Source organism: Arachis hypogaea, chromosome 5 (assembly GCF_003086295.3).
Source record: "Arachis hypogaea cultivar Tifrunner chromosome 5, arahy.Tifrunner.gnm2.J5K5, whole genome shotgun sequence".
NCBI classification, from domain to species: Eukaryota; Viridiplantae; Streptophyta; class Magnoliopsida; order Fabales; family Fabaceae; genus Arachis; species Arachis hypogaea.
In genome coordinates this window covers 115,144,940-115,170,021 of record NC_092040.1, presented here as the reverse complement: position 1 = coordinate 115,170,021, position 25,082 = coordinate 115,144,940, and the positions used below count along the sequence as shown (strand labels likewise).

The following is a 25,082-nucleotide window of genomic DNA, read 5'->3' as shown; positions in this document are numbered from 1 at the left end:
TGAAATCTTATAAACCTGTCCTCTGTCTCATTCAATGGTTCCGGGTCTTAAGTTGTATTGTCATGTTATTTGCACATTGTCTCCTTCAAACCCAACCAAATTTTCAATTCAAAGTTGTGGGTCATTCATGCAGTACATGCGGGTGATGCTTGCTTATTTTGATTATTATTTTTACTAATTCAAATTAAACAGTATATTTCTTAATTAACATTCTTTCACACCATGTCAAGTGTCAAGATTTAATAGCTTTAAAACAAATCAAACATTAGAAAGAGAATGCGAAAGGAATAACAAAAGTGTATGTTAATGTGTTACTATATAAAAGTGTCGTGCAGAATTGATATTAGCCTTATGCTTTCTAACTTTATATTAAGGGAACATACCCTGCATAAAAATTGTCTTTTAAGGTACTGTAATTATTGAATGATTTTAATGAATTATTGATGTCCTATCAATATGAACAATTGTACTACCAATAATACATACATTCAAGCTTACCCATTATTATCCTAAGCTAAAGAATATATGCAATGATATAAAATTACCACTAAATTAGTCAAATCATTTAATAGTTCTCCATTATCAACTTCACGTAAAGTTGACTGTCGAGTAATAATTTAGTGCATGCACAAATAAGATTCTTTTAGTAGTTTTTTCTTTTTTTTTTTACCAAAATTAAAAATGAGACTTGAAACCTATACTTTTAAGTGAGTACAGAGAGATTATATCATTTGAGTTATAACTCGTTGGTGCAAAAATAAAGTAGTTAACATACACAAATTTGGGTGGATGTATTGGAGTACGATGAAACATATTCTCAAGTGAAGTTGGACGTATTGCAAAGTTCCAAACTGCAGTGATGAAAAAAGTGAAGGAAGCACATGAAAACATGACATGCTACAGACAAATAAAGTCTAACGCACCAAACATTTATATAATTTGCAAATTCCAATTCTCGAATTCCCTTAAAATTAAAAAACCTTGCGCATGCAAAAGCACATATCTATGATAATGATATATAAAACGACATTGACATTGTCCTTGAAGATATAGCTCCAACAAAAACCTCAGAAGCCAACTAAAATTATGTACGAACACTTACAGTTTTGAAAATGACAAATACCTTTAAAGTTTAAACCACACACATGGCAGTATGACACATTTGTAGATATGCCATCGACCACATAAAAATTATTTTATATATATCAAAGTCTATTAATAAGAAGCTATGTATCATTTGTGAACATGAATGACGACATCAATTCCAGCTGAATAATTAGTAGTAAAGATTTTGAAAATCTTTTTAGTAGTGTTAGTGTTTTGATTGTTTTGTTTTTTGTTTTTTTGTAATCTTCTGTTGATATCTTATAAGTATGAAACGTAGACCTTTTCTCTTTTTATGAGTCGAAAATTTTATATATTATCACATAGAACATGTAAATTATTTTAATTCGTTATTTCTTAAAAGAATAAACTTTTGTTGTAGACCCATAAATTTAACTTAAATGTCCACACACATACAAATCAATTTTGTCCCTTGTCATTTACAAGTTCACATTAGAGGAGAGTAAATATTATTATTATTGTCAATTTAAAAATATTTCTATTGTACAAAATACAATTATATAAAAAATCTTATCAACTTGAAAATGGCATTAATATAGAAATTGTTAGAGATATAACTATTAATGTTATCTTCTACTCTTATCAACTTAAACTTTTAGAATGAATGGCTTCATAACATAATATAAAAAAAAATTATAAAAGAATAAACTTCTTTGTGAAACTAGTCAAACTATCAGGGTTGATGGTCACAACCCTAAAGTAACCATATAATTAAATAAAGTGAAACATAAAATACAAAATACACTACTTTAGAAAATCAGGATATTTTATATAGAATGAAAACAGTTATCCCATTTCAATTTACATAAGATATTTTATAAATATAAAAATGATTAAACTATATATATATATAATAAGTATATAATTTATCGAAAAAATTTTAAGTGTGCCATAAAATACCAATATTAATTTTAATTAATATATATTATATATATTTTTTATAGTTTAAATTAATGATTAAAATAATTAAAAAACATTTGAAACTTTTTCTAACTTACAAGAGTATTAATATGTAAATTAAAAAGCTGCTCTGTGTTTCATCTCCTCACACTATACAACCACATAGACTCAGCCTTATTTATATCTAAATATCTTCAATATGTCAGATGCCGGATCCTCACTTCTAAACTCTATCTCCATTCACTTCTCACCAAAAACAAATTAAAGCAAAACCCACTTTCTTGCCTCAAATGCGTCCCCTTTATTTTAAAATTAGCACAATAGCACTTACTTAGAAACTTGATACAATAATATAAATAATTAATATAATAATATTTAAAATTTTCAAAGTCGGAAATAAAAATAATATAAGCAAAGAAAGAAATAAGAGTTTTAAAGTTGTTAAATATATTAACAGTTGTTACATCAGAAAGTGAGAGTTCCTACCCTAGCAAATACCCTTTCTAAAAGATGAAAAGTAAAGAGAAGAATTGGGGCAAGGCAGAAGGGAAAAAAAGAAAAGCATAGATAAAGCCTCTATCCTCAAAATGATAAGAAAGCAAAGGCATGAATGATGACCACCATAGCTGTGCTAGCCACAATTACAGGCACCACTCACAAGCCCCCCAACTCCAATCTACTAGGGACAACAAAAAAGAAAAAAAACACAGAATCTCAATCCCTCATAATTGGTATCTTTTCAACAAATGTCATCTTTGTTCCCATTCCCAATCACCAACAACCTCATGCTTTCTTCATTCTCTCTCTCAAAATCTTCATTGTAATTCTCATTCCTATTGCTACTACTATTATTGCATGGACCAATCTCCACCACCCTTGTGAGCTTCTCAGCCTTCAGGGCTTCAGCTTCCCAATCTGTCTTTGCAATCACAACATACAGGATTGACACGGCACATGCCGCTTGGGCCGACAGAAGCCCAAACCAAAGCCCACTAAACCCAATCTTAAACCAAAATGCCAGGCTCACAGCCACAGGGGTTCCCACAATGTAGAAGGATCCCAAATTGACATGGGCCCCTATGACCGGACGGGCTGTGCCACGCAATATGCCACAGCCCGTGGTCTGTGGGCAATTACCCAGCTCGCACAAGCCCATAATTGGCATGACCGACGCAACAAGGGCTTTGACCGCCTCGTCGGATGTGAAAAGCCCGGCCCACCTTTGTTTAAGGATGACAGTCCATGTGACATTGATGAAGCCAATGAGAAAGGCACATCCTAGGGCAACAATGGCTGCTAGCTTTGCTTTGTATGGTCTGCCTGCTCCAAGCTCATTCCCAACCTACATTCATTGCAAGCAAAATAATTATTAAGTACTTCAAAAACATTATATTCTTGTAGTACTTGAAACATTTTGAACAAGGTGGATACTACAATGAAGATGGCAAAAATATCTTCTCATGAAGATGCTTTGGTTAAAAGTGTGGTTTATTTATTTAGCCACACTTTAAACAAAAACAACACTTTTATAAATATCAAAATCTAACCATACAATCCATCATCCAAAGGTCAAAAAGAAATATACTCATATGAAGATATTTTTGCCATCTTCATTGTAGTATCCACCTTTGAACAATGTGTTACGTGATGAATAATGCAAATGTGAACAAGTTCGAAGGGTCCCATCGCAATTGAGAGAAGTGAGTAGTGGATATGATGGTTAAATTAAGAGGTGAAACAGAAATGTATTACGGGGATTGGAATGCAAGACTAAAGTGGAAAATGCACTTACAAGAAGTTGTTTTGTGACCTAACTGGGACCCTGTAGTTGACGCAATCATAAGATGAAATAAGAAGATTTTAACTTATTTTTAATATATATTTTATATTAATGCCTAATTATGTGAAATGACATGGTCAAAAAAGAAGTACCCTGGCAGAAACACAGCCAGCAAGGGCCATAGGGAGAGTGTACATCATGCTAGTAGTCTGAATGAGAATCCCAGTGGCAGCCACTGCAACTGTTGGATTCTCCAAATAGCCAGCCATCACTGTCACAATCTCATACCACCACCACTCCAAACATATCATCAAGCAACTCGGCACCGCCATTCTCATCAACTCCCACATCTCTCCAGGCCCTCGAATCTTCTTCATCCCTCCCCACTTCATCACCATCTCCTTCTTTCTCCACACTATCACGTACACCGCCATCAGCACCACCATGTTCAGGTTCGTCACCACCGACGCCATCGCCACCCCCGGCACTCCCAGCCCCACAACCACCACCAGGACGTAGTTCAGCGGCACGTGGAACACCACCGCCACCAGCGAGCAGTACATCATTGGCTTCGTCACCTTCTGCGACCTCAAGAACACTCTCAGTGGCTGCAACAACGTGTTTGTTAAAAGGTCTGGCAGAGAGTAGAAACAGTATAGCGCTGCCATTTTTGTGATTCTTATGTCTTGCCCCATGAAAACCATGATCCCTTCCAGGTTCAGCCACAGAAGGCTTATGGGGACTATTGCCGTCAGGAGAATCACCACCATGCGCTGCAGAGAAAGAGACAGAAGCTCCCAGTTCTTGCTGCCGTAGGCCTGCGAGCACACCGGCTCCAGGCCTGCTGCTAGGCCCACCAGAACAGAGTACCCTGTTATGTTGGTAAAGCCTATGGACAGTGCTCCACCTGCTAGCTCCAATGGGCCCAGTCTTCCGAGGAAGAGAACCGAAACAACGGCACGAACGAACACTAATAAGTTCATGGCTGTGATTGGCAACGCCATGCCCCACAGCTCCTTCAGTTCTTCCACTACCTGTGTGTGCAAAAGGAAGATGCTTTTTTATGATTATGCATATTCAAAATTTTTACTTAGTAGTAGCTTTTTACCTGAGCGGTGGTTGGGAACTTGTGCGAGAAAAAGTCCACGACTTTGTTATCTCCCATGCTTGGATCTTTCTTTGATCAATATGCGTTGTTCTGCATAAGAGCGCAGTGAATCAAACAGTGAAGAAGAAGATGATTTTTACACGTTGAAGATATAAGAAAGAGGAAGAAGATTAAGATAACATGGCATATATGTATGCAATATTATTAATAATTTTGTTTTTCTCGTACTCTTCGTGACGGAATGATTATTATGGATTTATGGTATAGGATCTCATAAGGCATAAATGAAAGAAAAAAAAAAAAGGATGCTTACAAAAGGAACCCTGCGAAAGTTGGGGTGGTTGTTTGCTTCTCTTTGAAACTGTAAAGGGTAAGAGGCAACGGTTGTGTGACAAGAAAGAAAGCAAGGAAGAGGGGAGAGAGGGGGTAGGGGGAGAGAGATATATAAGTAGTGGATTTTTTTTAGAAATAAAAAAATATATTTTTTTTAAATACCATTTTTTAATTTGTATTTAAAAAATTAAAGTTTAAAAATAATGTTTAAAAAAATATGAAAAAAAATTATTTCTGAAAAAAACCGATAAGTAGTAGTAGCAGTAGTAATATTTAAGGGGTTAAGAGTGGAGGATATGAAAAGGTTTTTGGGAATTACCCATGATTAATTAGTACGACTAAGTGTGTGTTTAGATTGTAGTTTATAAATTGGAGTTTGTATAAAATTGATTTTGTAAAATTGATTTTGATAAAAAGTAAATTTGGGTTAATGTAATTTATGTTTGGCAATTTTTATATCAAAATTGATTATAATAAAACAAATATTGTTTGGATTATACTACTAAAAATTACTAAAAGAGACATCAATTTAAATAAATTTTTTTATATGTATGCAAAATCAGAACACTAACAAAAATAATATATTAATATTTATCATATAAATAAAATAAATATAAAAAAGAGTACTATAAATTTTATAATATCAAATAAAAAGAAAATATTCTATAATTTTTTTAGTACCATTAGTACTCTTTAATTTAGTATTATTTTGGACTATAAATTTTCATTATTTATGACTTTATTGTTACTTATAATTAATTTTTTAATTATTTTGTCCTTTTTTATATGATCATAATTTATATTATACAAAATTTTGATAATAAACGTAGTATATAATAATTACAATTATAAATTTTATAAAGTCATAATAAAAAATAAAAAAAATTAATACAAAACAAAAATAAAGTACATCAAAAAATAGGAAAAAAATCATACAAATAAGAAATAATAAAAAATTTCATAAAATCAACAACATATATCATATGAACAAAAAAATATAATAAAAAGTAAGTAAAATTCGTATGAATAAAATCAAATAAAAAATAAAAAAATTTCATACACAACATAAATATACAGGAAAGGATAGAAAAAAAGAATTCATATGAAAAAAATAATAAAAATATCCAAAAAAGTCAATAATATTTGTCATATGAATAAAAGAAATATAATAAAATAAATAAATAATTATATGAATAAAGCCAAACAAAAATTAAAAAAAAAGATTTTATAAAAAATATACCTATAAAAAATAGTCTAGTAAATAATAAAAAAACTTATAAAAATATAACATGAGAAATCAGAACACTACACAAATAATATAAAAATATTTATCATATAAATAAAAAAATATAAGTAAAAAATACAATAAAAACATAAAAATTTAAATATGAAAATGAGTATTAAAAATAATAAAAAAATAAAATATTCAATTTGCTAGTGATTAAAACAAATTTGAACTATTTTAATGAAAAAAAATTGTAACTAAAAACTATGAAGAAGTAGGAAAAACTACAAAGAATTATTGTAAAGGTAATAGTTAGTGGTATCCTTTTTATAGAAGAAAATGAAGGGTAGTGTTGGTAAAAAATAAATAAATTTTTCACCTAATTTTCCAAAGACAATAAGCAACTATGAACGTGAAACGCAGAAGCTATAAGTTTTAGCTTCTCCTAAACGTGCGTTTAGAACCATAATCAATTCTACGTCTAAGAAAATAAAAATGGCCAAACATAAAAATAAAGCTTTTAAAAAGCTCAAACGTACTTCTCTCCTCCCCAACGTATTTGCCAAACACACCTTAAGCTAGTTACTAATTATACTTGATTATTTAGGACTCGCTCTTTCTGTTTTATATTTTGAATTTCCTTAACACGTGTCCTAAGAAGAAGTAATAAAACTATTAACTAAAAAAAATTTATAACAAAAGCTATAAAATTTAAAATTTTAATATATTTATTATATATTATTAAAATAAAATATTTAAAATTTTCTATTATTAATAATTTTAACTCGCATCTTTAAAATATATATTAACTAAATTTTTTGAGAAATTTATGTAGTCAATCCTTTTAGTATTTTTAATTTAACAATCTTCTTCTTCTTTTTATTTTTTTATTATTTTTCAATTCTGTTACCGTCGTTATTAATATCACTTCGGTTCAATTTGAGTAAATAATTTAAGAGGAATGCTAGGGGCCAGCAATTTTGGTGATTTGTAGCCATCAAATAGCCATCAAGATGGTTTTAATGGTGTAAGATTGGTGTGAGATTTCATCTAATGGCTCACTTTTAATTGCTGGTTACATGCTGGCTAGAATTTAACAAAGTTGCTGGCCCCTAAACTTTTCCATAATTTAAATAATAAATGACTATATTAAAAATAGTTTATAAATAAGTTATTTTGTATTTGAGGTTTTGTTTTAGAAGTGTTTATTTTGTAAAAATGTGATAAAAAGTAATAGTATTATGAGAGAAGTTATTCGTTTTTATTTTTCTATAAATTTTTAAATAACTTCTTTAATTTTAAAAATTGTACCAGATATTAATACTACTACTTTTCATAAGTCAAAAGCTCAAAAAAATTACTTTTAAGTCTTTCCAAACAAACCCTTCTTCCTCCTTCTTCTCCTTCTTTTTTTTATTATAATTTTTTCTCTACTTTCCTTTTCATCTTTCTCTTCAATCATCATCATCATTATCGTCATTATCGTTATCATCATTATCGTTATCGTCGTTATTATTAAATTTTTGCCGTATTGATTCTGATTTAAAATTGATTTGGATCCGTTTTTCTTTAAAATTAACTTAGTTTGTGCTTATTTTAAAACGAATTTGTTTGTATATCATCGTCATTAATCATCATTAAATAATTTCGATTTATTCTAAATGTCATCCCCGTTCATTTTTTAGTGAATTTTTTACCATTCAATTTTATTTGTGTTTTTTTTTAACACAATCAAACAAAAACTCTTTAAAATTTTTTATTATATTTTTTTTGTTTTATTCATTTTCTGTTTTTTTCATAATTTTTTTGTTTTATTTTTTTAATAATAATAAAAATATGAAAAAAATCAAAAAAAAAAATACATAATATTAAAAAATTACTTGATAAATTTAAATATATTTTATTCATAATTAAATAAAATAATTTTAACTTTATTATTTTTATAATATTATTCCTCCTAAATTATCATATAGTATTGGAAAAAGGTAGAGAGAGATGAATGGCCATAATGATACTATAGTTTTAGTCTATCCGGTGATGTGTGACCAACAGGCCAACTCCATCTCTTGAGAAACGAAGATAGATAGATGTCTGGGGAAAGAGAATAAAAAAACTGCTAGTATATTAATATTATACAATCCATATTCCAAAAATACTCTAGCACATAAGAGAGAAGACACTTAAAACTCAAAAGTCCTTCTTATGAGTTATGATTATGTTTTCGAGGATCCAACTGCATCTACAACCACCTACAGGCTTTTAATAAAGTTAGCTACTGAGGTGATACATTTGTGGATAGGCATAATACACTAGTGAAATTACAATTTCTTTTAATTAATTTATTTATTTTCTTATTTGAAACTTTGACGATATCTTTTCTTTTTTACTTTTAAGTGTATTTTCAATTGTAGGATAAATACCCTAGCTAAATTTGGACAAAATTTTAATTTGTCATTTTTCAAAAGGAAGAATTTTGTCTTTGCAAAAAGCATTGATTTAACTTGCACATTGGATATACATGACCCATTGCTAATAAGGATTATTTCCAATACAGTGTTGCTGAATTGATCGTTTATTACTCTTTATTATTGTTAAGATTTAAAAACATTCTTATAATCCATTGTGTCATTGTGACACATTCTTCTTAGCATGCTTGGCATTGCTTGCACGTAACACTAACTATGCAACAAATCAATGTAAAGGCAATTCTTTTTATCAAGGGAAGAAAAGAGAGAAAAAAAATTTATATATCAATAATCCATTTATATATGCTATTATTTTTGTTTTATTTTTATTATTAGTTGATAGTATATATATATAAATTTTGTTTCATATATATATACACTTAACACACATTTTTCACCATCATGAGATATGAAAGGAATTAAATGTGATATATATATATATGATAAATTCTAGTATCCTTATGTAGTTGTGTTTGTGGTGGTTAGTGGTCACAGTAATTATATAATATTATTAAAATTAATATTATATTATTTTATATTTTAATAATATTTTTTAAAAATTACTATTAAATAATAAAAAATATTATTTTAATTTTAACAATATTTTTTATTAGAATTACTATATATATATATATATTTTCAAAAATAAATCATCAGTCTCATCATTTAAATTTATTCTCACAATAATACAATTTTCTGTCCTATGTATATGTGCATGCATGTATAGTATTTTAAAATTTGAAGTTCATAACTTATTGTATCATGTCTTTAATACATTAAATTCTTATATATATATATATATATATATATATGAAAAATATTTAAAAATTATTAAAATTTATTATTTTTAGTTATTAATTAATTATTAATATTTAAAAATATAAAATAAAATATAAAATTAAATTATTAAATTAAAAAATTTGACTAAAAAATTAAATTAATATTTAAATAATAACTAAAAATAATAAATTTTGATGATCTTTTAATTTTTTTTAAAGTATATATTATAAACGTGTTGCTATTAAAACATTTTTATTACTTGTAAAAGTATATAAGCTTCTACTAAAGAATCACCTGTGATGATTGGTTTTATCATTTGTATGCCAAGTTATTCCACTTTAATTATTTCATAGCATTCCTAGATTTTTTATTGAATTAGAATAAATTCGATAGTGGATCACGATCGAAGAACTATTAACTAATAATAAATTTAATTCTTTTTAGTCGTAATGTGTACTCATATACGTACTCTCTCTTATAAATAACACGATTTAATTAATTATATGTGTTAAATTTTAATTACTAAAAAATATCTTTAAAAAAATATGTTTTAGATGTCTTTATTTAAGTGACTCTAAAATTAAAAAAGTAAAATTTGGTAATAATGTACTAATTTTAAAGACTACTATTATTAATAATTTTGAAAAATCCTAAACTGAACCGAAGCAAAGTGTCAAAAGTCAAAACCCTATTCAGCTGAGCTGAGCTCAGTGCAAACTGCCGAAGCACATTTCCAGTTGATAGAAAGCATGACGATGCGGCGGATCATCCTCTTCTCCAGCTCCAACCGCCTCCAACAGCCACCACGCAAACAGTACAACAACCTCAACCACCTCAGACCCCTATTTGAAGGCACCTTCAAGGCCGTCCGCGACCGTGGCCTCGACCACGCCGTCGAGAGAGAGAAGCACCTGAAGCCACTCATCAGCCTCAAGAATCTCATCAAACGCGAACCCTCCAAATCCCTTCCCATTTCCATCATTACCCAAAACAAAGAATCCCTTCAATTGCCATTTCGCCCCATCGAATTCACCCGAAAATACCCCTCCGTCTTCCACGAATTCCTCCCCGTCGCCGCCGCCCTCAACGCCCCGCACATCCGCCTCACCCCGCAGGCCCTCTCGATCGACTCCGACGAGCAGCTCCTGTACCAAAGCGACGGTTACAAGGAACAGATCGCCAACCGCCTCTTGAAGCTCTTGATGATCTCCAGAATCCATAAGATCCCTCTCTCAATCATCGAACACCTCAAATGGGACCTCGGTCTTCCTCACGATTATCTTCACGGCGTTATTCCCGAGTTCCCTGATTACTTCCGTGTCGTCCATGAAAAATCCCGTGCATTTCGAAACGATGATGACAGGTATTGATCGTAACTAACTTGTAACTAACCAATGCTTACTGCTTCTCTGTCTAACGGCTATGTTCAATAACAGGGTTTTGGAGCTGGTTTGTTGGAGCAATGAATTGGCAGTTTCGGTTATGGAGAAGAAGAATAAGAAGAAAGGGAGTGATTTTGAGTTCCCGGTGCAGTTTTCGACTGGGTTTGAGATGGATAGGAGTTATCAGAGGTGGTTGAGTCAATGGCAGAAGCTGCCTTATGTCTCTCCTTATGAGAATGCAGCTCATCTATCAGCTTCTAGTGACGAATCCGATAGATGGGTAGTTGGTGTTTTGCATGAGATTCTTCATGTTTTGGTTCCTAAGAAGACTGAGAAGGACAATCTTTTGATCCTTGGAGACTGGTTGGGTTTGAGGTCGAGGTTTAAGAGGGCGCTGCTTAAGCATCCTGGTATTTTCTATCTGTCTAGTAAAATTGGTACTCAAACAGTGGTTTTGAGGGAAGGTTACAAAAGGGGATCGTTGGCCGAACGCCACCCATTTATGGATTTGAGGAGCCAGTATATTCACCTTATGAACACTACTATTAAGGAAGATGGGAAAGATGTTAAGGTAGTGCTAGCCAAAATCAACCAGGACGAGTCGAATGACAAGGACCTTGAAGAGGATGACAGGGAGATCAGAGGGGACATGGATGAGTCGTTTGAAGCTGAAGCTGAGGATGCTAATGAGGATGCCTTTGAGGGCGAGGATGATTCTGAGGATGACAATGAAGAACAGCCTCGAAGAGTTAACTTTAAAACTGCACAGAGTAGTTGGGGCAGAGTAGTAGGGCGAGTGAAGCCTGTGAGAGATTCTAAGAGAGAAAGATCAGCTGGGAGGTCAACTCAGAAGTTTAGGGAGAGAAATCCATCAGAAGCTTCTAGAAGATTACAAATAAGAGGTCGAAATAAAGATGTTGAGAGTTCTGTACAGCGATCAAGATCTAAGAGCAGAGGGAAGGTTATTACCTAGGAAGAACAACCCTGTTTAGTGAAGATTCAATCTGTTTCTAGCATCTAGCAAATTGCAGGTAGCTTTTGCCTACCCCCTGTACCTTGATCCGTCCCTGTTATAAGTTTTCAAGATTCAAAGTTCTAATATCTTATTGTTTTGTATGCTTATATATGGAATGTATCGAGTTTGGCTTCTGTGGATGCTTGTTGTGCCCTTGGTCCTTGAATTAACTGTTTCTGGCTAGCTTTAGTGGTTTTGCTTCTAGGTACTAGTTTTTGCACTTGTTTGATCTGTATAGTTTGAAGGTTATAGATGCTCTCTCTCATGTTGATAGCATATTGCATATTGAAACAAGTGGTAAAAGGAGTATATTCATGGGCTGAAAATGTTGGAAAATAGGGTTTTTTTTTCAGAAAAGAAAAAGTAATTGTTGGTAAAAATGATTCAAAGTCCTTGTATTGGAAGTAATTTTTGCTAAAATGTCCATTCTTGTAAGGAAACTTGCTCTGCTAATAGGCTAATAGCTGCCATGAAAGAAGGATAGGATATTTCATGGCCAGTGCCGGAGAGTGGAGATTCTATTACTTGGAATTTGCATCCATTTAAAGGAGATATGAAAGGAATTAAATGTGATATATATATATGATAAATTCTAGTATCCTTATGTAGTTGTGTTTGTGGTGGTTAGTGGTCACAGTAATTATATAATATTATTAAAATTAATATTATATTATTTTATATTTTAATAAAATTTTTTAATAATATTTTTTAAAAATTACTATTAAATAATAAAAAAATATTATTTTAATTTTAACAATATTTTTTATTAGAATTACTATATATATATATATTTCCAAAAATAAATCATCAGTCTCATCATTTAAATTTATTCTCACAATAATACAACTTTCTGCCCTATGTATATGTGCATGCATGTATAGTATTTTAAAATTTGAAGCATACAACTTATTGTATCATGTCTTTAATACATTAAATTCTTATATATATATATATATATATATATATGAAAAATATTAAAAAATTATTAAAATTTATTATTTTTAGTTATTAATATTTAAAAATATGAGATAAAATATAAAATTAAATTATTAAATTAAAAAATTAGACTAAAAAAATTAAACTAATATTTAAATAATAACTAAAAATAATAAATTTTGATGATCTTTTAATATTTTTTAAAGTATATATTTTAAACGTGTTGCTATTAAAACATTTTTATTACTTGTGAAAATATATAAGCTTCTACTAAAGAATCACCGGTGATGATTGGTTTTATTATTTTTATGCCAAGTTATTCCACTTTAATTATTTCATAGCATTCCTAGATTTTTTATTGAATTAGAATAAATTCGATAGTGGATCACGATCGAAGAACTATTAACTAATATAATTTTTTTTAGTCGTCATGTGTACTCATATACGTACTCTCTCCTATAAATATTAAATAAAACTAACAAACTACGATACTATAAGACTGTATTATAATTTTATAGTAACCTTGAAGAGCTATATATTTAGGTCTAAATTATCTTACAAACTAAATAGGTTTTTTATTACATTGTAATTTATTGAATTGAATTCGAGCAATGTTAATGAGTATGAATTTGATAAAAAATTAAGAGATTTGAGAATGAATTTGATAAGAAATTAATAGATATGAAAAAAAGTACAAATTATATATAGAGACATTTATTTCTAGCAAACTAATTACTAGAACTAAATTGATTTGCATATAGCCTAAATGTTTAGGTGTGGATTCTGCCTATGGTATAAATAGGGTTGGTAACTTGCACGTCTAGTTAAGGTCTCTATATGGTTATTTAATTTAATTTGATCTAAGATCAGATATAATGAATAATAAATAAGCTAAAAGCGAAGTTAACTTAATGGGGCGGACAATACCTTCTTTTTGGGGCAATTAAAAATGGTTTTGTGATGCTAAAATCAAATTCTTAATGTATATATGTAGATTCGCATTTCACCTTAATTCATTTATTATATTTAAGTGAAATAATTTGCTCTAGCTTTACTGAAAGAGAATCAAATCAATAATAAGACTCTTAGGCTGGGTTTGGTAAAGCTTTTTCAGGAGGTGTTTGTGCTTTTAAAAAGCACAAGCACGTCATTTTGCGTTTGGTAAATTAAAAAGCTCAAGTGCTTGTGCTTGCGGCTTTCAAAAGTTAGGGGTGCTTTTGAAAGCACCTAGGAGGTAGGCCTGGCAGCATGGACCCTATCCGCGGGTACCCAATCCGCATGGACCCTACCCTACCCGCAGCGGATCGGGTTGGCCTGTGGAGCGGGTAGGGTGCGGGTTGAGTCTCAACCCTACCCGCCCTACCCGCACCCCCATAATATGTGTTATATATGTTTAAAAATGTTACATATGGGAGTTGAACCAAGGACCTTAAGCATGTGCAAAAGGTTCCTAGCCACTGAACCAAGGATACTTGTTTTATTTATAAGATATTTGTGTCATTATAATATTTTTTTTGTCAACCCGCGGGTAGGGTCGGATACCCGCGGGTTGAGCGCGGGTAGGGTTAGGGTTGGGTATTTCTCAACCCGCGGGTAGGGTAGGGTTGAGTGTTAGTCAAAAACTCAACCCGCGGGTAGGGTTAGGGTTGGGTTCAAACCCTACCCTACCCTACCCATTGCCACCCCTACTAGGAGGGAGCTTTTTAAAGCTGGTTTGTGCTTTTCAAAATTTAAAAGTCTAATATAACCTCATATGTTAACTAATTTTCGAATTTAATGTTTGCATTTATGTCTATTATAGTATTTTTAAATTTTAAAAGCTATTTTACCAAACACAATTGATGTTACTTATGTTTATTAAAAGTTGTTTTTGATTTGATTTACCAAACATAAATACTACAACTTTTAAAAAGTCATCTTTTAAAAATTAACTTTTATAAGCTACTTTTAAAAAGTAAAAACTTTACCAAACTAAGCCTTAGTTTAATCTTCAATTACTATAGTACTAGAAACCAAATATACATCTTCTTCTTGGAAAAAAAAAAATCTATTACTCTACGCACTACAACATCATCACCTTTAATTTAGAAATAAAATAACAACCTTTACAAAAATATCTTGATAGTTGAATTTTTTTTGGTAGTTGATAATAACGGTTAAAAGGTAAGGGCACCTGAGAATGATCCTATTTAGAAAAAGGAAACAGAATTAGATGCTCTGTTTTACCTTACGTAACAGCCACACAATTGCAAGTCCAAAAAGTCCAAAAAGACAAAAGAAATAAATTTTGGGTTTTTTTTAATACTATTTCTATATTAAAATTAGATATTAATATATTTGTGTATAAATATATACGTAGTTTAATTTATTTTTAATATATATTTATATTTTAATATATATTTTATATTAGTGACAGATTTTAGTAATTGATTTTAATGTATATTTAGTATAGTTATTTTTTTTTACTTAAACAATAACAATTATCAATTTTACATAAAAATTACTACACGTAAATTATTATTTTTTAAACTACCCACATCAATTTTTCTGTAACGATGAACAATCTAATATAAAAATTAATATGTCTGACCTAATAAAAATTTGAGAATTAATTTAATAATTAAAATTGATTAAAAATTAAAATGATTGACTCAAAATTTATTAAGAACTAATTTAAGATATTACTCTAATATACATTATTTTATTATTTTTAACATATATTTTCTATTTCAATTTATATTTTTTTTTTGCACACTTAACGTAATTATTAATTCTTATCTCCTAGATCTCTATTTCTTGATTCTTGAAGTCTTCATAAATACACACTCAAATGGGAGTTCTGACTGAAAAAAAAAAATTGTGTATGTAACTTCTCTTTAATCAAGTTCTCGTTTTGAATGAAAAAGCTAATATGTTTCCAAAGGTGCCATGCACATTGGACTAAAATACAATGGCACAAGTATATAATATTACTTAAATTCTAAAAGAAGTTGATGTATAATTTGTAAATCAAAGAATTTTCCTTGCTTTGCAGTTTGCACGGTGTTGTAAAGGATGGCAAAACAATAGTTATAACCCAATCTATATATATATTTGTTTCTAATAATGTTATTTTCACACTAAAATTAATTATTAAATTTAATTATTATGTATTTATATATAAATATATATAACTTAACTTATTTTTAGTATATATTTTATATTTTAATATATATTTTATATTAATAATTAATTTTAGTAATTTATTTTAATATATATTTAACACGATTGATTCGCTTATTGTTAATGAATTTTTTTTTAAAACATGATGACAGCTAGTTAGGTAGAGCATGGAACTTATGCTTAATAATCTCGCAAAAAGTTTCCTATATATCTATTGTAAAATTATTTTAAACAAAGTGGATTTCAATTCAATTGCCTAGAAATTAAAGAGCAAAAGGTAATGAAGCCTTTATCCTCTTTGTCGAGATCCCTAAGATTAATTAAGTATCATAATCTTATTGTCATATATATATATATATATATATATATATGCATGTAATAAAGCTAGTACAGACAAATATTGTTTCACGCTATATATAATAGGACTAATTAATTAATTAACTAACCATAGTGAAAGCACCAACATGTTCTCTTGTCTATTCTATGTTTGATGCTTATTTATTTCTTAATTAATTTCCCACTAGCCTTAGCCCTTTTGCATTCTAATTAATTTATCCCAACGCTGAAAGGTGAGAGCTCTTTAGAGTATGTAAAGTTTCTTTGACCCAATAAAGCTTAATTTCGTGTATTATTCTTTTGTTTAGTGCCTAATAACCATAGATTCCCTTGGAAAGAGGCACTTTGATAGTTAATATTTAAATATTCAGCTTTGCTTCGTTACTCAGTTCAATAATATGTTTCTAATCGATTACGTTATATGTATATTAAAATTAGTTATTAAAATTAGTTATTAGTATAAAATATATATTAAAATATAAATATATATTAAAAATAAATTAAAACACATATATATTTATATATAAATATATTTTTGATTAATTTTAATGATTAATTTTAATATACAAATAATATTTTTAGTTTCTAATTAATAAGATTACGTTACAATTAACATATATTAATTAAGGTTATTATTGAATTGCTACACTATTATTATTACATGCGTGTATTTGAATAAAGATTTTTTAATTTATACCAATCAAGAAGATTAATAATAAACTAACAATTAACCTAGATGCATTATTCTCATTAAAATTACCTTAATCTAAACTTGATAATACTAGAGAGATAATAAAAAATAATTTAAATTAATCTTATTTAATATTTATTATTTTTAGTAATAATTAATAAATACTAAATAAAATAAATTTGAGTTAGCAGTTAGACTGATTTGTTATTGTCTTCTAAACATTATTAGTTTAAAATAAAAAAAAGAAAATATATTTATATGTCCACCAGCCATATGGTTATCAACTTATTATACTCTTGATGAGACAAAAGAGAAGTCTTTATCTATATTAGAAACATTTTAGCTAGTATGTATTAAAAAAGTATTTAAATTAATTATTTTATTTTAAATATCAAAAATAAAAATAAGTAAATAGATATATTTTTAAAATTAATAATAAGGAATAGCTTGTAAATGTTTATTGGGACAACAAATCAAAGGTCATCATCAGCATCTACAACAAGAAAGCATGCATAAACATCTACTAAATAGTATATATTAAATAGTGTTTTGTGTATTCATGTCATGTAACAAGCAAACATTATTGTGCATAAAATTGTCTATATATAAGGAAATATTGCTAAACCCAACAAGAAAATAATTGACCATACGCTAATATAAACCCAAAACTAGCTAATGGATTGAAGCAAATGAAGTTAGCAAATTAAATCATGCATGCAAGTAGATGGGTTTATACATTATTGGAATGACATATTATATTTGGATTGAAATGCTCCTGCTATTTGGGGATGATGTTTAGTTGTTACACTACGCATCTAGCTACCTGTCACCACCATGAAATTAATTGAAGGCTTTTATTGTGTGTTCTTATCTTTATTTCATGTCTGGAATGAAAGTAATAGCACATATATATATTTTTAACTTTATTTTGTTAATGTTGCAAGTGTGAAGAGTGCTAAAGTTAATCCGACATAAAAAAAAGCATAGAAGAGTAAAAAATTTATAAGATGAGAGACCCATTAATTTGACACATTAAGGTTTTGAGTTGGATGTGGTGTCTTCTCATCTTATGTTTAATAATGAGTTTGAGACTGTTAATAATCTTAAACCCTCAGAAATAGAATTTTAAATTTTATAAAAATAACTAACTAACTATATATATATATAATACAAAATAATCCGAAATTCAGTTTGGACCCGAACCATATTTTGTCAGGTTTGATTTGTCATTTTTATCCAATATTGTTTACGGGTCGGATTCAGGTTATACTTCGTAACCTAATCCGAAGTTAATTTTTACGATAAAAATATATATTTTAGAGTGAAATTAGTAATATTATATTATATGATATTATTTTTATTTTAAAATAATTTATTTTAGTATAATTATGATATAACATTTATTAAATTTAATTTCTAAAAATAAAATTTTATTATTTTAATATATAAAATTTAATAACTTACAAAGTTATATATACTAATTTTGTATCGGGTCAACTCTCGATTTATTTTCGGGTCACTTTGGTTCGGATCAAAATAGACTCAAATGACCTTTTAAGATTGAGTTCGAATCTATTCAAATTTGGACTCAATGACCTTTGGTTGGCAAGTTTTTTCATTTACATCGGCCTCTCCAATAATGTTTTTGGTCTGCGCCTCTCTAACTTGGTATATAGTTTGTGTCCAAACTCCAAAATTCATTCATTTCTTTTTTTGGTTGAAGACCAAATAAATTTTTGTCCACGCAGTTATAGGCCCACTTCACATAAACAATATTCAGCCTTTAAAATTACATAGTTGTTCATGCGATAAACTTTTCAAAGTTACCGTACTTATTTAGAAGCTACTTACTTAATGCAACATTGAATCACTACTCTTGCCAGTCCTTAATTCATTGGTTGGTCAAATCTCAGACATCCTTAGCCACCATTATCCATTTATCCATGTCACCACAGAACTCTTCATATATATTATTAAAATGACAAAACATGGTTAGATGAAGGTTATTATCCTTAGCCCTACCATTGAAATTGATACAAAATAAACCCATGAAAAGTACAACAAAGAATGGTTAGTTGAATGTGACAAAGCCATTGAAGAATGACCAATTTTTGGAATTAATGAAGAGTCTATGGACACATCACAGGTTTGAAATTCCATAATATCTTCAAAAATGGTAAACTAAAATTTATTAGAAGGACAGAGAAAAATCCACAGCTTTGAGCCTTTGACATATTAGTTGAGTGGAGAACGGGGTGGTTGATTAAAAAACTGTAGCTTCGAGTATTAACTATTAAAGATTGTCCATGAACCTATAAGCCATTATATATATAAAAAAATCTCAAATATATATAGAAAAATTATTTATCTTCTTAATGAAATACTATTCTATTACTAGAGTGACTCACGTGAAAATTTATATTAAAAGGATAGTGCTAAAGAGCCAATGGTCTAAGCGTAATAAAATGAACATCACCCATACTATCCAAAATAACCATCCGGATATCAGGATAATAAACATCTCATGTCATAAAATCACGACCTTTCGGATCTAAAACTCCAATACCATGTTATGAACTCACTCATAACCTGAGATAATGTAACATTAATGGTTATATCTCTAATACTTCATAAACTTCCATTGTGCACATTGTCCATTGACTTTTTATAATTTCTCATATTAAAATAAGTCTTTATTTGAAGCTTTGGGGTAATTAAATGGGTAATTTGGTAACTTCCAACTTGACGAAAAGCTACTCTCTGAATTGTGGCACAGCTGGAGCCAAGTCATATACTCATATTGGTATATTCTAATTGGAGTCGTTAGACATTAAGACTTTGACGCGTTCACAATTTCATGTATATATGTTTCTTCTTCTTCTTCTTCTCAATATAAGTCAGCTTCAAATAACATACGCAATACAATACAATACATGAATACAATGCATGATCACATTCACATAATTTTGCATTCGAAGGGTGATTGACGTGGATTCTTTGAAGACCATGGGAATTTTTAGAGTCACGGGTATACAAAGTACTAACTAATACATTGCCAATCCATATATACTTTAGTTTATAAAAATGTTATTTATACACCAAAATTAATCACTAAAATCAACCACCAATATATTTATATATAAATATATAAGTAGTTTAATTTATTTTCAATTTGTATTTATACTCTAACATGTATTTTATAAGCAGCATAGTTCTTTATTTTATAATCATGAACTAAAATAACATTAATTTGATAAAATGAACAAACTGATCATTTGATAATATTCTGCCCATTCATTATGGATATACCTATACACATTATGCAAAAAAATTACAGGAATTCAATACAGATGATTGCTTCTGCTTTTGCTTGCACTCCCTAATTACAAAGTACAAACTAGTATAAGTATACAGTGATGTTGGTAAATACACACTATGTTGTGAATATTATGATACAAGTTATTTGAGCAGCAAAGCTTAGTTTTGCTGTTCCAGAATCAAATAGCAAGTGAATGTGAATGTAGCTATGAGGCAATTCTTATTGGTAATCATGAAGGAAAAAAAAGATTGGTAACCATTCATGGTTCTGATTGTAAGAGAGATGAAGATACCTTCTCGGTGTTCCTTCCCAAGGTTAAGGTGGACACACTGCTGGTCTGAAATGACGACGACGAGGAAGGATCATGGGGTGAAGCTGCAGCTGTGGAGAATGCACTGACATTGCTACTTATGTTTGTGCTTGTTCCACTAACAACAGGTCCTTCCATAGCCAACCTTGGTGCCGGCGGCCTCTCTATCTCAGCAACGCCTTCAAGCATTTGAACCACTCTGCTCATCGTCGGTCTATGGGAGGGCTGCTCCTGGATGCACCAAAAGCTTGCCTGAATGGCTCTTGTCACTTGCGCCATGTCGACTTCTTGGTCGGCTAGCCTTTTGTCCACAATTCCAATGATGTTGCCTTTCTCAAACTCTTCATAAGCCCAAATGGAGAACTTTTTCCTATTAGTTTCCTCCGAGACTTCGAAATTCCTCCTTCCACTCACAATCTCCAACAAAACCATGCCGTAGCTGTAAACATCAGACTTAGATGTTATGGGAAGATTTGCAAGCCACTCGGGTGCTAAGTATCCTCTGGTTCCTCTCACACTGGTCAAGGTCCTATGCCTATGGTCCTTTGGATTTACAAGCTTTGCAAGACCAAAGTCAGATACCTTAGAAACATAATTCTCGTCTAAGAGAATGTTTTCAGGCTTTATATCACAATGGACTATGCAGTCGCGACACTCCTCGTGAAGGTATGTGATGCCCCTCGCAGTGCCAAGAGCGACGCTGTATCGATATTCCCAATTCAACAATTTTCCTGAATGTTCCTCTGACATGAATAGAAAATTATCTAGAGAACCATTTTTCATGAACTCATAAACTAAAAGCCTGTGGCGCCCTTCCGAGCAAAAGCCAATAAGCCTAACCAAGTTGAGATGATGAGTGCTACTAATGGTAGCAACTTCCATCCTAAACTGTTTCTCACCTTGCTCGATGCCCTCGAGTTGCTTCACTGCAGCCACGGTTTTATTAACAAGAATTCCTCTGTAGACAGCACCAAATCCTCCAGCTCCAAGCTTCTCCTTGAAGCCCTTTGTCGCGCGCTCAAGCTCCTTGTAGGAGAACTGGACGGGCGCACCAGAAGCATACTCAAGGAGAGCATACTGAGCAGACAATGCACCAAACCTTTTGTTGTTCCTACAACACCACATCCACAAACCACCTTCAAAGGCAACCAAGGCTAGAAGAGTGCCCAAAACCACAACCACCACAACCCAAGCCGGTACTCTCGAGCTCTTGTGCTTCACAGACACCCCTGAAGGTGGCGGATTCTGAAGCACCGGTGGACAAACCTTGATATAAGAAGTGCTAGGCAGTGCTGGACTCACATATCCGGAGACCAAATCTTGAGACTTCAAGTAACATTGCCCCGTGCCATCCCCCAAGGCAGTAGAAGCAAAACAACCGTTAGTGTTGGAAAGACAATTTCCCTTGCAAGCTGATATACCGATGTAGAACACCTGCGACTGAACCTCAGGGGAATAAGTGAGCAACTGAGCATGATTCAAGGTCAACATGGTTGCATTCCCTTGGCAATTGTTGAGACTCACCTTCCTCCTACACCCTTTCCTACTATCATTGGGATCCACCATCTCAAAATTCTGAGAAGGGCAACCACAAACGGGATTCGAAGCATTATAACTACAGATACCATAGTTCCCACAATAAGCATAAACCTCACACTGATCCTCAACTGCAGCCCACATAGCAGTAGGGTTTCCACTACCCTTGGAAGTGGTATAAATCCTCAAATTTCCATCATTATCCAATTTCAAAACTCTCAAAACATCACTACCACCCTCAGCATAGTCATTACTATAAGCAACAATAGCTGCACTTGTCAAATTTGTATCAGAAAGTTGCAAAATTCCAATGGATTGCAACGCCAAAACAGGTTTACTCACAGTATTAACAGAGGAATTCAAGCCTTGGTTCCAATACAACATGCTATCGTTCCAATACAGGGTTAAATTCCCATTACTCTTAAGGATAAAAGAGTAAGAACCAGATCTCAGAATCTTACCGGAACTGAAATTCTGAGAGGGGACAAGTGTATCGGTGGGGTGGTCGAACGATTGCCACAGAGGGGTGCGGCTTCCGTTGGAAATTACCAAATTGCCACTGTCTTCAAGCGTCGCGGAGGAGGCGCCGCGGTTGGCCGTGCCGGAGTCCCAGACGGTGGCGCCGGAGCCGTTGAGGAGACGGAGGGCGCCGGAGGATAGGAAGCGGAGGGAGGCTCCGGAGTCGACGGGCGTGGCGTTGGCGGCGGACCAGACGACGGGGGAGTTGCCGGAGTAGAAGATGGAGGCAGTGAAGGTGGGAGGGGTGGTGGTTGGGCTGACGGGGACGAAGCCTAAGAAGAAGGTGGAGCTCGGTGAACTCCATGTTTGGTTGGAGGTAGCTGAGAGGGTGGAGCCTGGTGATATAGCGGTGGTGGTGGTGGTGGCAGAAAGGACAACAACTGTGGTGAGTAACAACAAGAGACCGTGTTTTCTGAGAAACATGTTTGGTTTGGTTTGGTTTATGTTTCAATTTGTTCTCAGCATTTAATGGCAGAATGGAGATGGAGAAAATGGAAGACTTTGACTTGGCTCAACTCTCTGCTGTGTTGAATTTGTGTGAATCTCAGTTTTTATTTAGACTATTTTTGTTTGGGAAAAAAAAAATAGAGAGAAAAGAAATAACAAGAAAAGAAATAGGGTGGATTTTTTTTTTTTTTAGTTATTAGTTTTTTTTTTAATGTTTTCACCAATTTTTTTATTTATTTTTTTTAATTTTTTTCTTTAATTAAATAATAGAAAATAATTATTTTTTTTATTTTTTTTTATTTTTTTCTCAAACAAACATAATATTAATAAAAAATAAATAAATAATAATAATGGAGTTGAATGTTCAAAGGTGTGGTTTTTTTTTCCATGATATTGAGCGAGCGAGAGTAGAAGAAGTCAAAGAGATGCTCATTCACGGTTTGCAAGTGAAACCAACACTGAAGCTTTGCTGATTGATGCTGAATCTTGTCGTAGGAGACTAGGAGATGCATTTTGAATCTAATCACATTCAACCTTCATTTCCTCTGCAATACATTGGGTAGGATGGCGCTTAATTCCAACTTAATTCTATTTGCCATTTTAAATTTTTTAATTTAAATTTTATTTACACTAACACTTTGTTTAAATTAGGAGAATACGAAAAGAAAAAAAAATGAAAAAATAAAATAGATGAAAATGTGAATTTTTTGTTGTTTAGATGAAAAAGAAAAATAGAGTACAAAAAAATGATGTAGGACTCATGAAAATATTTTTCTCTCAATATTGAGATAAAAATGACTAAAAAAATGTGTATTAAGTATAAAATTATTAATTTATTCTTTGATCAATTAAAAAAATAAAAGATATAATGATATTAATATAATTTTTTAATTATAATTTTTTTTATTTTTTCATTCAAATAAAAAAATTCTTTTTTTATTTTTTTATTCAAACAAAATATAAAATAATTTTTTTATTTTTTATTATTTTTATTTTATTTTATTTTATTTTATTTTTTATTATCTATTCAAACAAAGTTTTTAATTCAATTCTACCCCATCTATCATTACTAACGATTTTTTTTCCAATAACTATTTTATATTAACGAAATTCACCGATAAATTCTAATGTTATGGTAAATCTCACGAGACAACCCAATATTATAAAAAAATTAGTAGTCCTTTGTTTTATCCAAAAGTTTATTTCTTGTCTCAAGCTATTTTCTTTACATTTATTAATAGTATCTATCCATTTCTATTATCTATTAATATATAACAAAAGAGTAATAGATAATTAGTTCGTTAATAAGTGGTGTTTTATATAATAGATAAGTGTTATTTTTTATTGGATGACAAATGGCAAAATAATAAAAATTAATATTAATTAATAAAGTAATAAAAAATCTAAAAATCTATAAACAAAATAATTGGTGAAATTTTGATTCAAATGTAAATTTAAAATAATTTTATTAAAATAATTTTGATTTGTCCTCATTATATATATGTTAGTTAAACGGTGAAAAAAGAAAAGAAAGAAAAAAAGAAACTGACGATCACGGAGAAGAGGGTGATAATGAATAAAGAGAACGACAGTTGAAGAAAGAAAAGACGATAGAAGAAGAAAAAAACGACGGTAAAAAAAGACGATCGATGCCGTATAAAAGAAGAAAACGACAATAAAAAAGATAGGGACGTCAATGAAGGAAAAGAGGGT

At 30.7% G+C, this 25,082-nt stretch overlaps 3 protein-coding genes across 3 annotated transcripts; 1 reads left to right on the top strand and 2 right to left on the bottom strand.

The window, feature by feature from the left end:
- Positions 1 to 2,449: 2,449 nt before the first annotated feature.
- On the bottom strand, positions 2,450 to 5,370 carry LOC112803069 (protein DETOXIFICATION 54). The gene is made up of 4 exons (XM_025846538.3): positions 5,227 to 5,370; positions 4,914 to 5,003; positions 3,958 to 4,839; positions 2,450 to 3,367 (listed from the first exon to the last, which is right to left on the bottom strand). Exons 2-4 carry the CDS (start codon positions 4,968 to 4,970, stop codon positions 2,765 to 2,767), a joined length of 1,542 nt encoding a protein of 513 aa, XP_025702323.1. The 5' UTR covers positions 4,971 to 5,003; positions 5,227 to 5,370; the 3' UTR covers positions 2,450 to 2,764.
- Positions 5,371 to 10,363: 4,993 nt separating this feature from the next.
- Positions 10,364 to 12,247, top strand: LOC112803071 (protein WHAT'S THIS FACTOR 9, mitochondrial). The gene is made up of 2 exons (XM_025846539.3): positions 10,364 to 11,079; positions 11,153 to 12,247. The coding sequence occupies exons 1-2, from the start codon at positions 10,466 to 10,468 to the stop codon at positions 12,069 to 12,071; spliced, it is 1,533 nt and encodes a 510-aa protein (XP_025702324.1). The 5' UTR covers positions 10,364 to 10,465; the 3' UTR covers positions 12,072 to 12,247.
- An 8,265-nt stretch (positions 12,248 to 20,512) lies between these two features.
- LOC112803067 (G-type lectin S-receptor-like serine/threonine-protein kinase At1g34300) lies at positions 20,513 to 23,725 on the bottom strand. Its single transcript, XM_025846535.3, has one exon. It carries the CDS (start codon positions 23,343 to 23,345, stop codon positions 20,817 to 20,819), a length of 2,529 nt encoding a protein of 842 aa, XP_025702320.1. The 5' UTR covers positions 23,346 to 23,725; the 3' UTR covers positions 20,513 to 20,816.
- Between the last annotated feature and the right edge of the window lie 1,357 nt (positions 23,726 to 25,082).